The following is a 12,079-nucleotide window of genomic DNA, read 5'->3' as shown; positions in this document are numbered from 1 at the left end:
GAGACAAGGTCTCCTTAGGTAGCTTAGGTTAGCCTGAGAATTGTTATAACCCAAGATAGCTCCTAACTCATGACCCTCTGCCTCTGGTGTGCTAGGATTATAGGCACACACCACCATATCCCTCTCTCCCATGAAGACTGCAAAAGACGGCACCTCAGGGTTAAAATAACACCAGTGGTCACCATTCTGTCGAGTCTTATGCTGCCCATACAATCATTGTAGTGAAAACTACACTAACAAAAATCTTTGGGGAACTGTAAAAGCAAGTTCTGTATTGTCAGGAGTCTCCCATCACTGTCTTTACTGCTGTTATAACCCAGTGTCCTGTATAATTTTAGGATGTGAACCTACCTTATGATTGCCCACAAAGTCTCTGCGCTTTTGCTAGAAAGAATGAACTGAAAATGTGTCTTCTTGGACAGGAAGATGCTTAGCCCAAGGACGTCTGGGCACCCTGTGTGCATGCCTAATAGCCAACACCTGCCAACATACAGCTCCGGAACATCGAGATTTCCAGAACGTGGCTGTGAAGCAGCATCTTCTCTTAAGGGTATTAGGAACAAGAAACATCAAACATAAATTGAACGATCTTCATGGACACATGCTGCGCCCATGTTTTACGAATACAGGAGTCGTTCCAGAATTAAACTCGGGTAGGAGTACAGTGAAGAGCCTTCACTGTCACAAGCTTTTCATCTGGCCTTGGAAGGGGGTTCAGCCACAGACGTTCCATAGGAGCAAACTAGATCTGACCAAATTCAAAAGAGAGTGAAGGCTCTTTTACCCTCTTTCCTGAGGATAATTGGCCTGTTTCTGTGAGAGTCTAATTTACCCTCAGCAAGAGGCCAAATTGGCCTTAATTGTGTCCTAATTATTTGCCCAAACAGCTCATCTTTCTTTCCAGTTCTCATATCACCTCTTGACATCTGTAGGAGGCTGCTTCTGAGCTGCTGTTGCAGTTACAAACATCTTTTAACCCTTTAGACATTCTGGTACAAACAGCTCACTGCTCACCTCATTGCATTTGACTCTCCATGAGTTCCCTGGGAGACTGATTCTCAAGATGAAGACTGCCCTGGCCTTACACATCCACCCAGCAACCACTGAGCAACTCAAAGAACCCTTCGGAAGCAGGAGAGCAGAGCTGGCTAAAGTCAAAAGAGGACCTGGAGAGATGGCTCAGAGCTTTGGCTGCTCTTCAAGAGGACCAGGGTTTCATTCCCACAACTGCTTGTAACTACACTTCTAGGGGCTCTAATGCCCCCTTCTGGCCTCCTTGGGTACCAAGCGTGCACATGGTACACAGACATGCATGCAAGCAAAATACCCATACCCATAAAAACAATAAAATGTCAAAGGGGGAGGGATAGCAAAAAAAAAAAAAAAAAAAAAAAAAGAAAGAAAAAAGAAATTGTCCCCAAGAATGGAAACTGCATTCATTACAGAAAAATGGGGGTTGTGAATTTGGGAATAGAGATCTAGAGAATAGCCACAGTCAAGGTCTTGGAGTCCCAGAAACTGAATTCTAGGTGGTTGTAAGCCATGATGTGGATGCTGAGTCAAACCTGGGTCCGCTGCAAGAATAACCTGTGCTTGTAACCACTGCGCCGTCTCTCTCGCCTTGTGTGTGTGTGTGTGTGTGTGTGTGTGTCCTGTGTGAGTATGGGCAAGTGCATTCTAGTGTCTAAAGCCCAGAAGAAGGTGTTAGGACCCTTGAAGCTGGAGTCACAGGCAGTTGTGAGCCACCCAGTGTGGGTACTGGGGACGGACTTTACAGGAACACCAGTGTTTTTAATGGCCGAGCCCTCTCTTCAACCTCAACGTGGTTTTAGGTAGAGGGCTTCAGAGGAAAGGGAAAAGGAAATAATGTTCTAGAATGTTTCTACAACTAATTAATGCAGAGCAGTGCACCCTCCTGGAACTGTATTTCAAGTCTTCTACCCAAGTAAACACAGATGGCGCCAGGGTGCCAGAAAAACTCACAGGGTTGAGCTCTGCGGCCTACTTCAGGATGTCTGCCAACTTCTCCTCATAATACAGGAAATTCTCCTGAATGTCCTCCCAGGGCTCAAAGGCCTTGGATTCGCCCTCTTCTTGCTCCACAAAATTTTGCCAGACGTACTCGAAGTCCTGCGGTTTCATGATGCGCAGCTTGCAGCCAGCCTCCTTGAGCTTTTTCAGAGCGGCCTGGACCTCTGGCTCCTCCCACATGAAGAGCCGGCCCACCAGGATGAGCAGGCGCAGGTTCTTGGCCTTGCTCAGGGTTTTGAGGATTCTGTCGGCGCAGGCTGCACAGGGGCTGGAGGACACATACCAGGTGACACTGTACTTGATGGCCGGATCGAAGGCTGGCAGGATGGTGTTAAAAAAAGCCTCCTCGGCGTGGGCACCTGCGTGCTCATCCTCCAGGTAGCCCCGGGACGCCTGCACTTGGCCTCCCTTGCTCTGTGCTTCAACCACATAGCAGAGGAAGGTCTTGTTCCGCCCGGAACTGTATTCCACATTCCGGAACTGAAATTTAAAGAAGTTGACAGGCAGCCGCTCCCTGCAAATTAAGGAGACAACAAGGCAGGGGGGAAGGGAATGATGAGTCCTTGTTTCTAGGACCTAGATGGGGCAGAACTCCAAGACCCAGTCATTCTTCCCGAAACCGTGCTTTGCCTATGCTAACACTGACGATAATATAGCGCACATTGGTTTGGAGTACTTGCTGCTTTTCTAGTAACCCTGACTGTATGTATGTATATATATGTATATGTATATGTATATATGTACATACATGTACATATATGTATATATGTGTGTGTATCTATACATATATGTGTGTGTGTGTGCGTGTATATTGCACATTGGTTAGGAGTACTTGCTGCTCTTCTAGGAGACTTGTTCCCAGTATCCTTGTTCAGAGACCCACAAGCACATGTAACTCTAGTTCAAGAGCTCTGACAGCTTCTTGTGGCTTCCAAAGTCACCTGCACACATTCAAATGACATATACACATCAATATAAAAATACCCACCCTTTAGAGACAACAAAGGTCTTTTGATGTAACCCTGGCTGTCCTGGAACTATATAGACCAGGCTGGCCTCGAACTCACAGAGATCCTCCTGCCTTTGCCTTTGCCTCCTGAGTTCTGGGAGTAAAGGTCTGTGCCACCATGCTTGGCTCAAATGTAAATATCTTTTAGAAAGAGTTTACTGGTGGGGGGACAGAGTTGATCCGGATTTGAGTTTGTATTCTGGTTACACTACCAGGAAGTAGCCCCAGCTTCCCTCCCTCAGTGGGATCTAGTTATCCCAACTGGCCCGGAACTCCAGGATGTCTTGTCTTAGTCTCCCAAGTTCTGGAGGGCAGGAGTGTACCACCCTTACTCCATCATCACACCCTACATCATGGTGAGCTCTCCAGTCACACAGAGGATAGCAGTGTTTTGTTTTGCTTTGAGACAGAGTGTCACTGTGTAGCCTTGGCTGTCCTAGAACTCACTCTGTAGAGCAGCCTGGTCTCAAACTCACGGAGATCTACCTGCCTCTGCCTCTGAGTGCTGGGATTAAAGGCGTGTGCTGCTTCTGCCTTTAAAAATAGCAATTTTAAGAGGTAGCAGATTGTGGAATTTCTAACAAGGAAACAAGACAGATTTTCCAGTGTTCATGCCTTCATTTCTCTTTGTAGCTTGTGTAGATTGTGTTTTGGTCATGGAATGGCTTGTATTTTGTAATACGGTGTTCTCCTACTGGCTGTCCTCAATTGAAAGGGGTGTCACATCATTAGGGACTAAGAGTTATCTGTGAGACAAGTCTACCCAAGGGTATCAATGGGTAGGTAAGCTTGGCTGTAGTGTTGGATCATTTGGCCCTTGGCCTCCACATGGCTGTCAACTAACATCGAGCATCTAGTTAGACAGGTAAGATGTAAATAAATGGTCAAAAATGCTAGAACATTGCAAAAGTGGACAGGAGAGGACATGGAGTGTGATGGTTAGTTTGTCATCTTGACTAGATTTCAAACCACCCAGGAGACACATCTCTGGGCATATCTGTGAGGGCGTTTCCAGGGAGATTTACCCTCAACGGGAAGCGCTAACCATGGGCTCAGGGTTCAGGTTGCACAGAAAGGGATTCCATGCTTTCACTCCCTAACTGGATGCCATGTGAACAGCTGCCTTGCTCCTGCCTCTCGTGCTTGGAAGGGCATCTCCTCAGACTGTGAGCCCAAAGAAACTCCTCTTCAGTTGTTTCTTGTCAGTCATCTGCTAACAGCAATGTCTTTGGACAATGCATGCAGGGTCTTGGTTCTGGAGGCAATACAGATGTTTTTAGCTCTTGAAGGAAAGGATGATACCCAGGGAAGACCACACTGGTGACATCAGGCTGATGCCTGAGATTTAAACAGCTCACTGGGTATCTTACAACAGTGGACTTAGAAGATTTAAAGGTTGACTGACATCAGGCAGTAAAAGGAGTGGCTGGGCGTTTTAAAGAACAGCATTAATAAAGAGGAGAGAAGGCGTCAAAGTTGACAGTGATGTGTTAAAATTACATACGTGCATACATGTATTCTTTTAAAATTGCATACATTTATTGTTTGTTTGTTTATGGGGAAGAGGCACCTTGCTACCTCATGTGTGTGGAGGTCAAAGGAAAATTTGTAAGAGAAGTTTCTCTCCTTCCATCCCATGGGCTCAGAGGATCAAGGTTAGACGGTCAGGACTGACAGCAAGCGCCTTTACCTGCTGAGCCATCTTGCGGATCTCAAAGATTGTTTTTGAGTTTTCTTAGTTGTGAATATTTTCCTAAAATGTAGACCCACATAGGTTTGGAGGCCAATGAAAATGAGAGTTTGCAAGGCCAGGAGTGGAAAGTGCCAGCCAGAGCCGCCACTTAGCTTGTTATAGTCGGTCTCTGTGTCTGGGTGTGGCTGTGTGAGAGCGATTGCCTAGCGTGTGAGACCTCCAGCACCACAGAATAAATGTACAATCTCTGCACCTGCTCCAGGACATGCCCCCGTGGCACCACTAACTCACAAGGTGCCTGGCTCCTCCTCCTCTTTCCCCAGAAAGGTCAGCAGATGCCAGGCTTCAGGGAATCCCTCATGGCCCAGACCTTGGCTGCTTCCAGTGAGGAAGTCCCCCCCCTCCCCATGATCCATCTTTTCCTTGCCTCATCACAGAATGTCCCCACCCATATTCCCCTGTCCCCTGCTGGCAAGTCAAGTTTCCAATATGGAGAAGGGCCTGTCTGAGGACCCAGCCCCAGGATTCCTCTTAGCTCTCTAAGCACCTCTGTGTCCACCTGGAAGTGTTTATTATTTACTTAACATTTCCGCAGGAACGATCGCCCGCTGCTTTACCTTTCCTCTTTCGAATCTTGATGGAATATTCCTGGTTGCATAGTTGCTCACCCACCAAACCACCCTCCAGCTCCACCTGTTCCTCCAGGGTCCCCTCACTCCCTGAAAGAGATTCCTGTGCCTGAGAACACAGAGCTGATGCTTGTGGTACTTTAGGACTTTTGTTAAACTCCTTGCCTCCCTAAGGGGCGCGTCTAAGCCAAAACCGCCTTCTACGCTGGACCCTGGGGGAGGGGGTGTGTTAGAAGTATTTATGGGTTAGCAGTGGCTGTCCCAGGTGATCCTTTGTTTTTCTTTTTTTCCTTGAGCCTCCCCACCCCCACCCTGTGCCCAAAGCACTGTTCCAACTTTGTCTGGTGTAACCTCACTAAAAGCAAGAATTTGACGCAGTAGCCCACAGTAGCAAGCTGAATGGAAGAGAATGGAACCCTCCTTCTCTTCTTCCCCACGCATGAAGAAAGGACCCAGAAACCCTAAACCCATGGGAGAGGAAGAAAGGTCACCTCACTATAAATATCCTTTCTGGCCTAATCCTGCCGGCAGTCCCAGAGCCCACCCTGTCCCCTGTCCCCTGTCCCTGCCAGCAGTCCCTCTTCCTCACAGGGCCTCTGGTCTAGCAGCTTAGGGGAGGAGCTGCTGTCTTGCTTGGCTCCTCTGACTTCTCAGTGGGTTTCTTGGCCAGAAGGAGCATAAAGGTCAAATAAGGTTCTTGGGTATCCTGTGGACTACCTGCACCAGGAAAGAGCTGGCAGAGAGCTGAAACCATTGCAGAGCTGGATAACATGGCTGTCTCAGGCAACTATGGGAACACAGGGCAAGCCAACACCACTTGGCTCCATAGGGGAAGGAAGGAAGGAAGCAGGGACATCTAATTTCTCAGTTGTAAACCTTTTCCCTAATAACACAATATGGCTAAGTACTGCTCTCAACCTCAGTCGATTCAGGGTAAAGAAGGAACGGGCATTCTGTGTATGTGTAATTGTGTACACGTGTGCAGATGTGTTGGAAGGGCAGCCTGGAGGGTGGCGACGGTGCTAGGCTTTGTTTCTTGGCATTTCGTCACTCACTCCGGTGCAGGCCCTGGAGTGTGATTCCAGTTCCCTGTTTAAGGCACCATTCACACTGGGCATAGAAAGGACCAAAAAGAGGAACACTGAATCCTCACATCTAGCAATAATAATAATAATAATAATAATATAGAAGTCTGCTGAATGAGGGAGAACTAATGTGGGTATACATAGTATATATTTTTTCCTAAGGTCTATGTTTTAAACATTTGTGTTTCCTAAGCACAAATATACAAGGAAAGGGGGCAACTTTGCAGTCCCTAGAAGCTGGTCAGAGATGAAATATTCGCTACAAAGTAACCAGTGGAGTGGAAAGTCCACTCAGGACAGATGGAATACTGACTTGTGTCTGTCCCCTGTGCCCCCTGTTCCTCTGGCCCCCGTCTGTGACTCTGTGTTAAAGGTAGAGTTGTGGCTTTGATACCCACCTTTCTCAGATCCGCTTTCAATGTCGATGCCAAGAGTGTTAGAAATCAGGGGCTCCCCCAGCCTGCCTTAAGTGACTCAGCGCCAGCAGCTTCATCATCATCGTCATCATCATCACAGATCACTCTCTTGTCCTCTCTGTCTGTGTCTTTGTCTCTCATGTCCCTGCTCTGCAATGTTTTGCCCCCCCCCAACCCATACATCTGCATGAGATCTGTTGTGTGGTGTGATCTTCGTGGCATCCCTTGGCCTGGATGTCCACCAAGGTACTCCTGCCTCATAAATCCCAATAGTGGTCCAGTCAGGAAGAGAAGTGGAGATCAAAACAGAAGGTTCTTGAACTAAGGAGAAAATGCTAGGTTTGCAGGACTGATGAAGTTCTGCCTAAGGCAAGCAGGAAGCCAGTGCCTTCGCCATGGGACACACATTTCCCACACAGCTTTGACCTCCCTGAAGGCCAGGGTGGCAGCTGGTGGGCCATTTTCTGTTTCTAGTAGTCCACAGCTCAGCATGCTCCAGAGGCCAGGTTTGGGGATTTGTATCAACTGGAGGCTGGGCATGGTGGCACATGCCTTGAACCCCAGCACTTGGGAGGCAGAGATGGGTAGATCTCTGTGAGTTCAAAACCAGCCCGGTCACATAGTTCCAGGACGGCCAGAGCTGCATCATGAGTCCCTGTCTCATAAAAACTAAAGTTCAGTGGCCAAAGTGCTTGCTCTGCAAGTGTCAGGTCTTGACTTTGAACCAGAACCTAAGTGAAGAGCCAGGCATGGTTGTCCCCCTGTCTATAGCCTGGGTATTCCTATGTGGGCATAGGAGGCAGGGGCAGAAGACGCCCTGACAGCCCATGGGTAGCTAGCAGGGCAGACAGTACAAAACAAGAGACCTGACTTCCACATATATACCATGGTATGCGTGTTCCCACACTCCCACAAATGGGTGCACACAAGCAAGCGTTTGCACACACACACACACACACACACACTCACACACACACAGAGGAATGGTGTTGAAGGCTCACTCCACAGACATATGTATGTGAGCAAAACATTCATACATTCACATACAGTAATAAAAGTAAATCTATAAGAACGGGAAGACATGGTTAAGAGAAAACTCATTCTGCCATTTACCCTCAGTCACTGGAACCCCTGTGACGGCAGGCCATGCCTTCCTCAGAAGCATGATCCCACACTCAGAAGGGTGGTGCTACTAGGTTCACTTATGGCAGAGAGGGAAAGATGGGGATTGTGTTGTCCTAGAGAACCCCTGTGCTTGCTGCAAGGGCATGTCTGGAAAATTCTGTCCATGCTGAGAACTGCAAGTCTCTTTCTATCCTGATCTCTGCAGTAGAATCCTTCCCTCCAGCTCACTTCCTGTTACAATGGTTGGCAGAGAGCCTAACACAGGGAAGTGCTCATTTATTAGTCCATTCATTTAGCCTACAAATATTTATTGAGTACCAATTGAGAGCTAGAGATAAAGTAGTGAAATAGAGTCCTTGCTGTCATGCAGGAGAGCTAGTGGAAACATGCAGTCAGTGCACAATTCACAGGTGGTAAATATTTGTGAATATGATAGTCCTCTTTATGGTTTGCTTGGGGTAGTGCTATGCTTTGGAGTCATAAGGTCCTGAGGTTCATGTCCTATGACCCTGACCAGCCTTGAGCAAAGTCCCTGACCCTCTGAGGTTTATTTTCTATATGCAACTGACTAAGTAATCCATCCTCTCAGATTTTGAACAATAGTAGACACTTGAATTTATAGCTGGTTTTGGTGGATGATGCTGTCTCTAAAGCCTCAAGTTATCCCTTTCAAAGAGCCATCCTAAGCTTAGCCAAAGCACAGAAAGAGAAACTTCTGAAACTAGATAAATATACCCAGTTCTCTGAGACAAAGGGGGGAAAAACCCTCAAGTTGTAATGTGTGCTGATTTTTCTTTTTACATAATCATCGTGTGTGTGTGTGTGTGTGTGTGTGTGTGTGTGTGTGTGTGTGTGTGTTGAACATGCTGTATGGTGTAGACACCAGTCTGTGCGTGTCACACCACCTGTTTGTAGTCCAGAGGACAATCTTGTGGAATTAGTTTTCTCCTTCCACCTTTATGTGAGTTCTGGGAATGGAACTCAGGTTGCCAGGCTTTCATGGCAAGCCCCTTTACCTTCTGAGCCATTTTGCAAGCCCAACATATGCTGATTTCTCTTGTGTAATCCCTGTGCTATGCAGATCTAAAAAAGTATGGGTGGGAAACCACTGGATACAGGACTTGGAAGAGATGGGCAAATCTGCTCTCCAGATGGGAGAGCCTGGCTTCAGCACACCCTGTGCTTTTAGATCCTTTTCTAGACTTCTGCCATGTTTCTTGGTCTTGAGCTCAGGTCTGCTTTCTGTCTATTCAAAATACCCTTCTCATTCCTCTGCAAACCCTCCTTGCTCTTGGCGGTTCCCTGACCCCCCCACTCCCCCACCCTCCCCCCCCACCCCCCCACCCCCGCTCTTCTGCTAGCTTCAGCCCAAATCTGAGGAGCTTTTCAGTTCGCTTCCCTGTGGAGTCTAGACTAGGGAAGGAGTGGCTTCGCTGGTCCTCTGGAAAGGGAAGGAAAGGGCAGCCATCTTTCCTGGTCCTGGGAAGATAAGGCCACACCTCTGGGCTATTTTAAGTATCTGTTTATCCAGAGAGACCAAAGGGACAGATCACCACAGCTGTTGCCTGTGTCCAGGAAACACTCAGAGCTCCACCTCCATCCAGGAGTGCTCCCAGAGACCCAGAACCGTGATCCTCTGTGCCCCTTTCTCTGAGCCTTGGAAAACCTGCAACTCATTGCCATGGGAGACCTGTGGGCAAGAAACTTGGCCAAGAGTCCAGGGACCTCACACTTCCTGGTTCTCTGGTCTTAGGTATCTTGTTCAGTCTGCCTGAGTCTTTTTCTCCTTCCTCCCTGTTTCTGTTTCTCTGTTTTTCTGTCTCTCTGCCTCTCTTCCTCTCTGTCTGTCTGTCTGTCTCTGTATTATGCTGAGGGCGAATAAACACATTCTCGCGAATGTGTCAGTTACTTCTAAGAACCTTCAGGCTCCACTGCCTGGGACCCCAGTGCATGTTCAAGCCAACAGTCTAATTTTGTTGTTGACTCACCTTGCCCCTGTACCTGGGAGATCAAAACTGCAGTGAGTGGAAGGTATGTGTGTAACCCAGGACAGCATGGTCCAGCATGCTCAGGTGTCAGTAAAAGGATCCTCTGCCATAGGCAAGCCACTGGAGTTGAGGACCCTGCTGGCCGGTTTGCCCTAGGCTTTCCCTGTGTCTATATTAGTCTGTGTCCGGCTGTTCCCTTAATCCTAGGAGGAGAGCAGGATTATCTGGGTGAGTGAAGGGAAGTTCAGTGGCTACTCACGTCTCAGGAACCAAACTACATTTCCCCCTGGGCTCTCTCAGAAGTCAGAAAATATCTGAGCAGGAAGGGACATTAAGAATCAACTTGGGAGAGCTTCCTCGTGTTAGAAATAGAAAATGGAGACCAGGCCTAGGCATTGCACATGAAGCATAAGACAGCAACTACTACCCATGGCTTTGTCCTCCAGGGACTCAGCGCACCTCCTCCTAGTCTCTGCACATTGCTGGAGATGGCTACGGAGGGAACCACGTGTGGTTCCGGGGGGCGGGGGAACCTGCCCCTGGTCCTTTCTTTCTCTCTGCTTTGAATTTAGCAGCATCTTCCTCTTTCAGAATAGAGATGAGGAGGAAGGCTACTACTGCTCATTTCTGGAGACGGTACAATCTGGACAAGAGGGGACCCTGAACATGACTCTCCCCCAGGGACCTGCAGACTGTTTGATCTGGGTGTAATTGCTCCGGGCTGTGCTGAGCTCGTGGGACAGCTTCTCTGTGAACAAGCTCCCGATGTCTGGGACTGTCTTTAATGTGCCCTTCTCACCTAACTCCTTGGGAGTGGATTAGATGCACGGATGTGGGTGGTACCCAATACCTGCAGCCAGTCCAGGTGCCCAGGACTCTCTCTCCCTCTCCTGCATCCACACCACCATCCCTCTTGCTGTCAGTGAGGTACCATTCTGTCTTTGCACATCAGAAACTGCCACGAAGAAAACTTCACGTGGTTTCATTCTGCGGGTACCTTCCTCAGAGGCTCTCCCCACTCCCACTTCCTACTGATTATAGAATCCAAAGCGTCACCTCAAGAAACCAAGAGTAAGTAGCTGGGCCTGGGCACACACACCTTTAATCCCAACACCCAAGAGGAAGAGGTAGGAGGATCTCTGTGAATTCAAGGCCAGCCTGGTCAACACAGTGAGATCCAGGTCACCCAAAATTACATGGTGAAACCCTGCCTCGTGGGGGAAAAACAAAACAAACAAACAAAAAAAGAAGAGGCATTTGCTGCCCTGAAACCCCCTGCTAGGATGCTGGGCACAGAGCTCGTGTCTGACCTTGGTCCTACTATTCTGGTCTTAACCTTCCACAGCCTCCTCAGACCCCTTCTCCCAGGCCGGAGACCCCAGCCCCTGAACAGGCTCACCCAGTGACGATCTCAAAGGGCGGCAGGTCGATGAGCTCCTTTAGCTTCTCGGGGTCTTCCAGGTTCTCCAGATCCTCTCCATTCTGGGAGGCCGGCCCTGCAGCCTCGGGGGCCTCTTCCTTCTGAGCCATGGAAGAACTGTGGCTGACAAGTATCGGGGTTGCGATGACAGCCGGGCCTTCGAGGCAGAGTCCCAAGCAGCTGTCAGCAGCTAAGCCTGGCTGGGGATGACAGCGAGAGGACCAGGCTCGCTGTTCTGGCCCTCAGCTGCGCGCTTTATAACTAGGGCCCCCACCCCTCCCCTGGAGCTGAATGACTGGCGGGGGGGGGGTCAATGGTGGGGGAATGGAAACTCTGGCCATGTTTCTTCCCCTATTTATCAGCGGGCAGACAGGAAGCTGGCAGGTGGGGAGGGCTGGGCCAACCTCTCCCCTCTCACCCTGTGTTCTCACGTGGCTCCTTCCCTCGCAATGTTTCACACAGGGTGAGGCCTGTGAGGAAGCAGGGAATTGGAGAGACCCCAGCCATTCCTGTTGCGGTAACCTGGGTTCAGGAAAGGAGGGCATGAGGTAGAAACCAGCGGTTTGAAATGAGAATGTCTGTTGCTACTTCATGCTGCCCATGCTTCTTGTGAGTGCAGGCTGTAGGAACAGTTGACTACTGCTCTTCTTTTCTTTTAAAGCTGTGTGTGTGTGTGTGTGTGT

At 48.9% G+C, this 12,079-nt stretch overlaps 1 protein-coding gene across 1 annotated transcript; it reads right to left on the bottom strand.

Moving 5' to 3' along the window:
• Positions 1 to 1,958: 1,958 nt before the first annotated feature.
• Apobec2 (apolipoprotein B mRNA editing enzyme catalytic subunit 2) lies at positions 1,959 to 11,525 on the bottom strand. Its single transcript, XM_051204513.1, has 2 exons — positions 11,376 to 11,525; positions 1,959 to 2,545 (listed from the first exon to the last, which is right to left on the bottom strand). Exons 1-2 carry the CDS (start codon positions 11,504 to 11,506, stop codon positions 2,002 to 2,004), a joined length of 675 nt encoding a protein of 224 aa, XP_051060470.1. The 5' UTR covers positions 11,507 to 11,525; the 3' UTR covers positions 1,959 to 2,001.
• Positions 11,526 to 12,079: the final 554 nt, after the last annotated feature.

Source organism: Phodopus roborovskii, unplaced genomic scaffold (genome assembly GCF_943737965.1).
Source record: "Phodopus roborovskii unplaced genomic scaffold, PHOROB, whole genome shotgun sequence".
NCBI lineage: Eukaryota > Metazoa > Chordata > Mammalia > Rodentia > Cricetidae > Phodopus > Phodopus roborovskii.
The sequence above is the reverse complement of the archived record's forward strand: the minus strand, read 5'-3'. Positions and strand labels throughout refer to the sequence as shown.

What these genes read in the sequence shown, in the direction of transcription:
- Apobec2 (XM_051204513.1), bottom strand. Translation starts at nt 11,506, where the DNA reads ATGGCTCAGAAGGAAGAGGCCCCCGAGGCTGCAGGGCCGGCCTCCCAG. An exon ending in CCCTTTGAGATCGTCACTGG is followed by an intron (nt 2,546 to 11,375) that starts GTGAGCCTGTTC and finishes CTTAATTTGCAG; the next exon opens with GGAGCGGCTGCCTGTCAACT.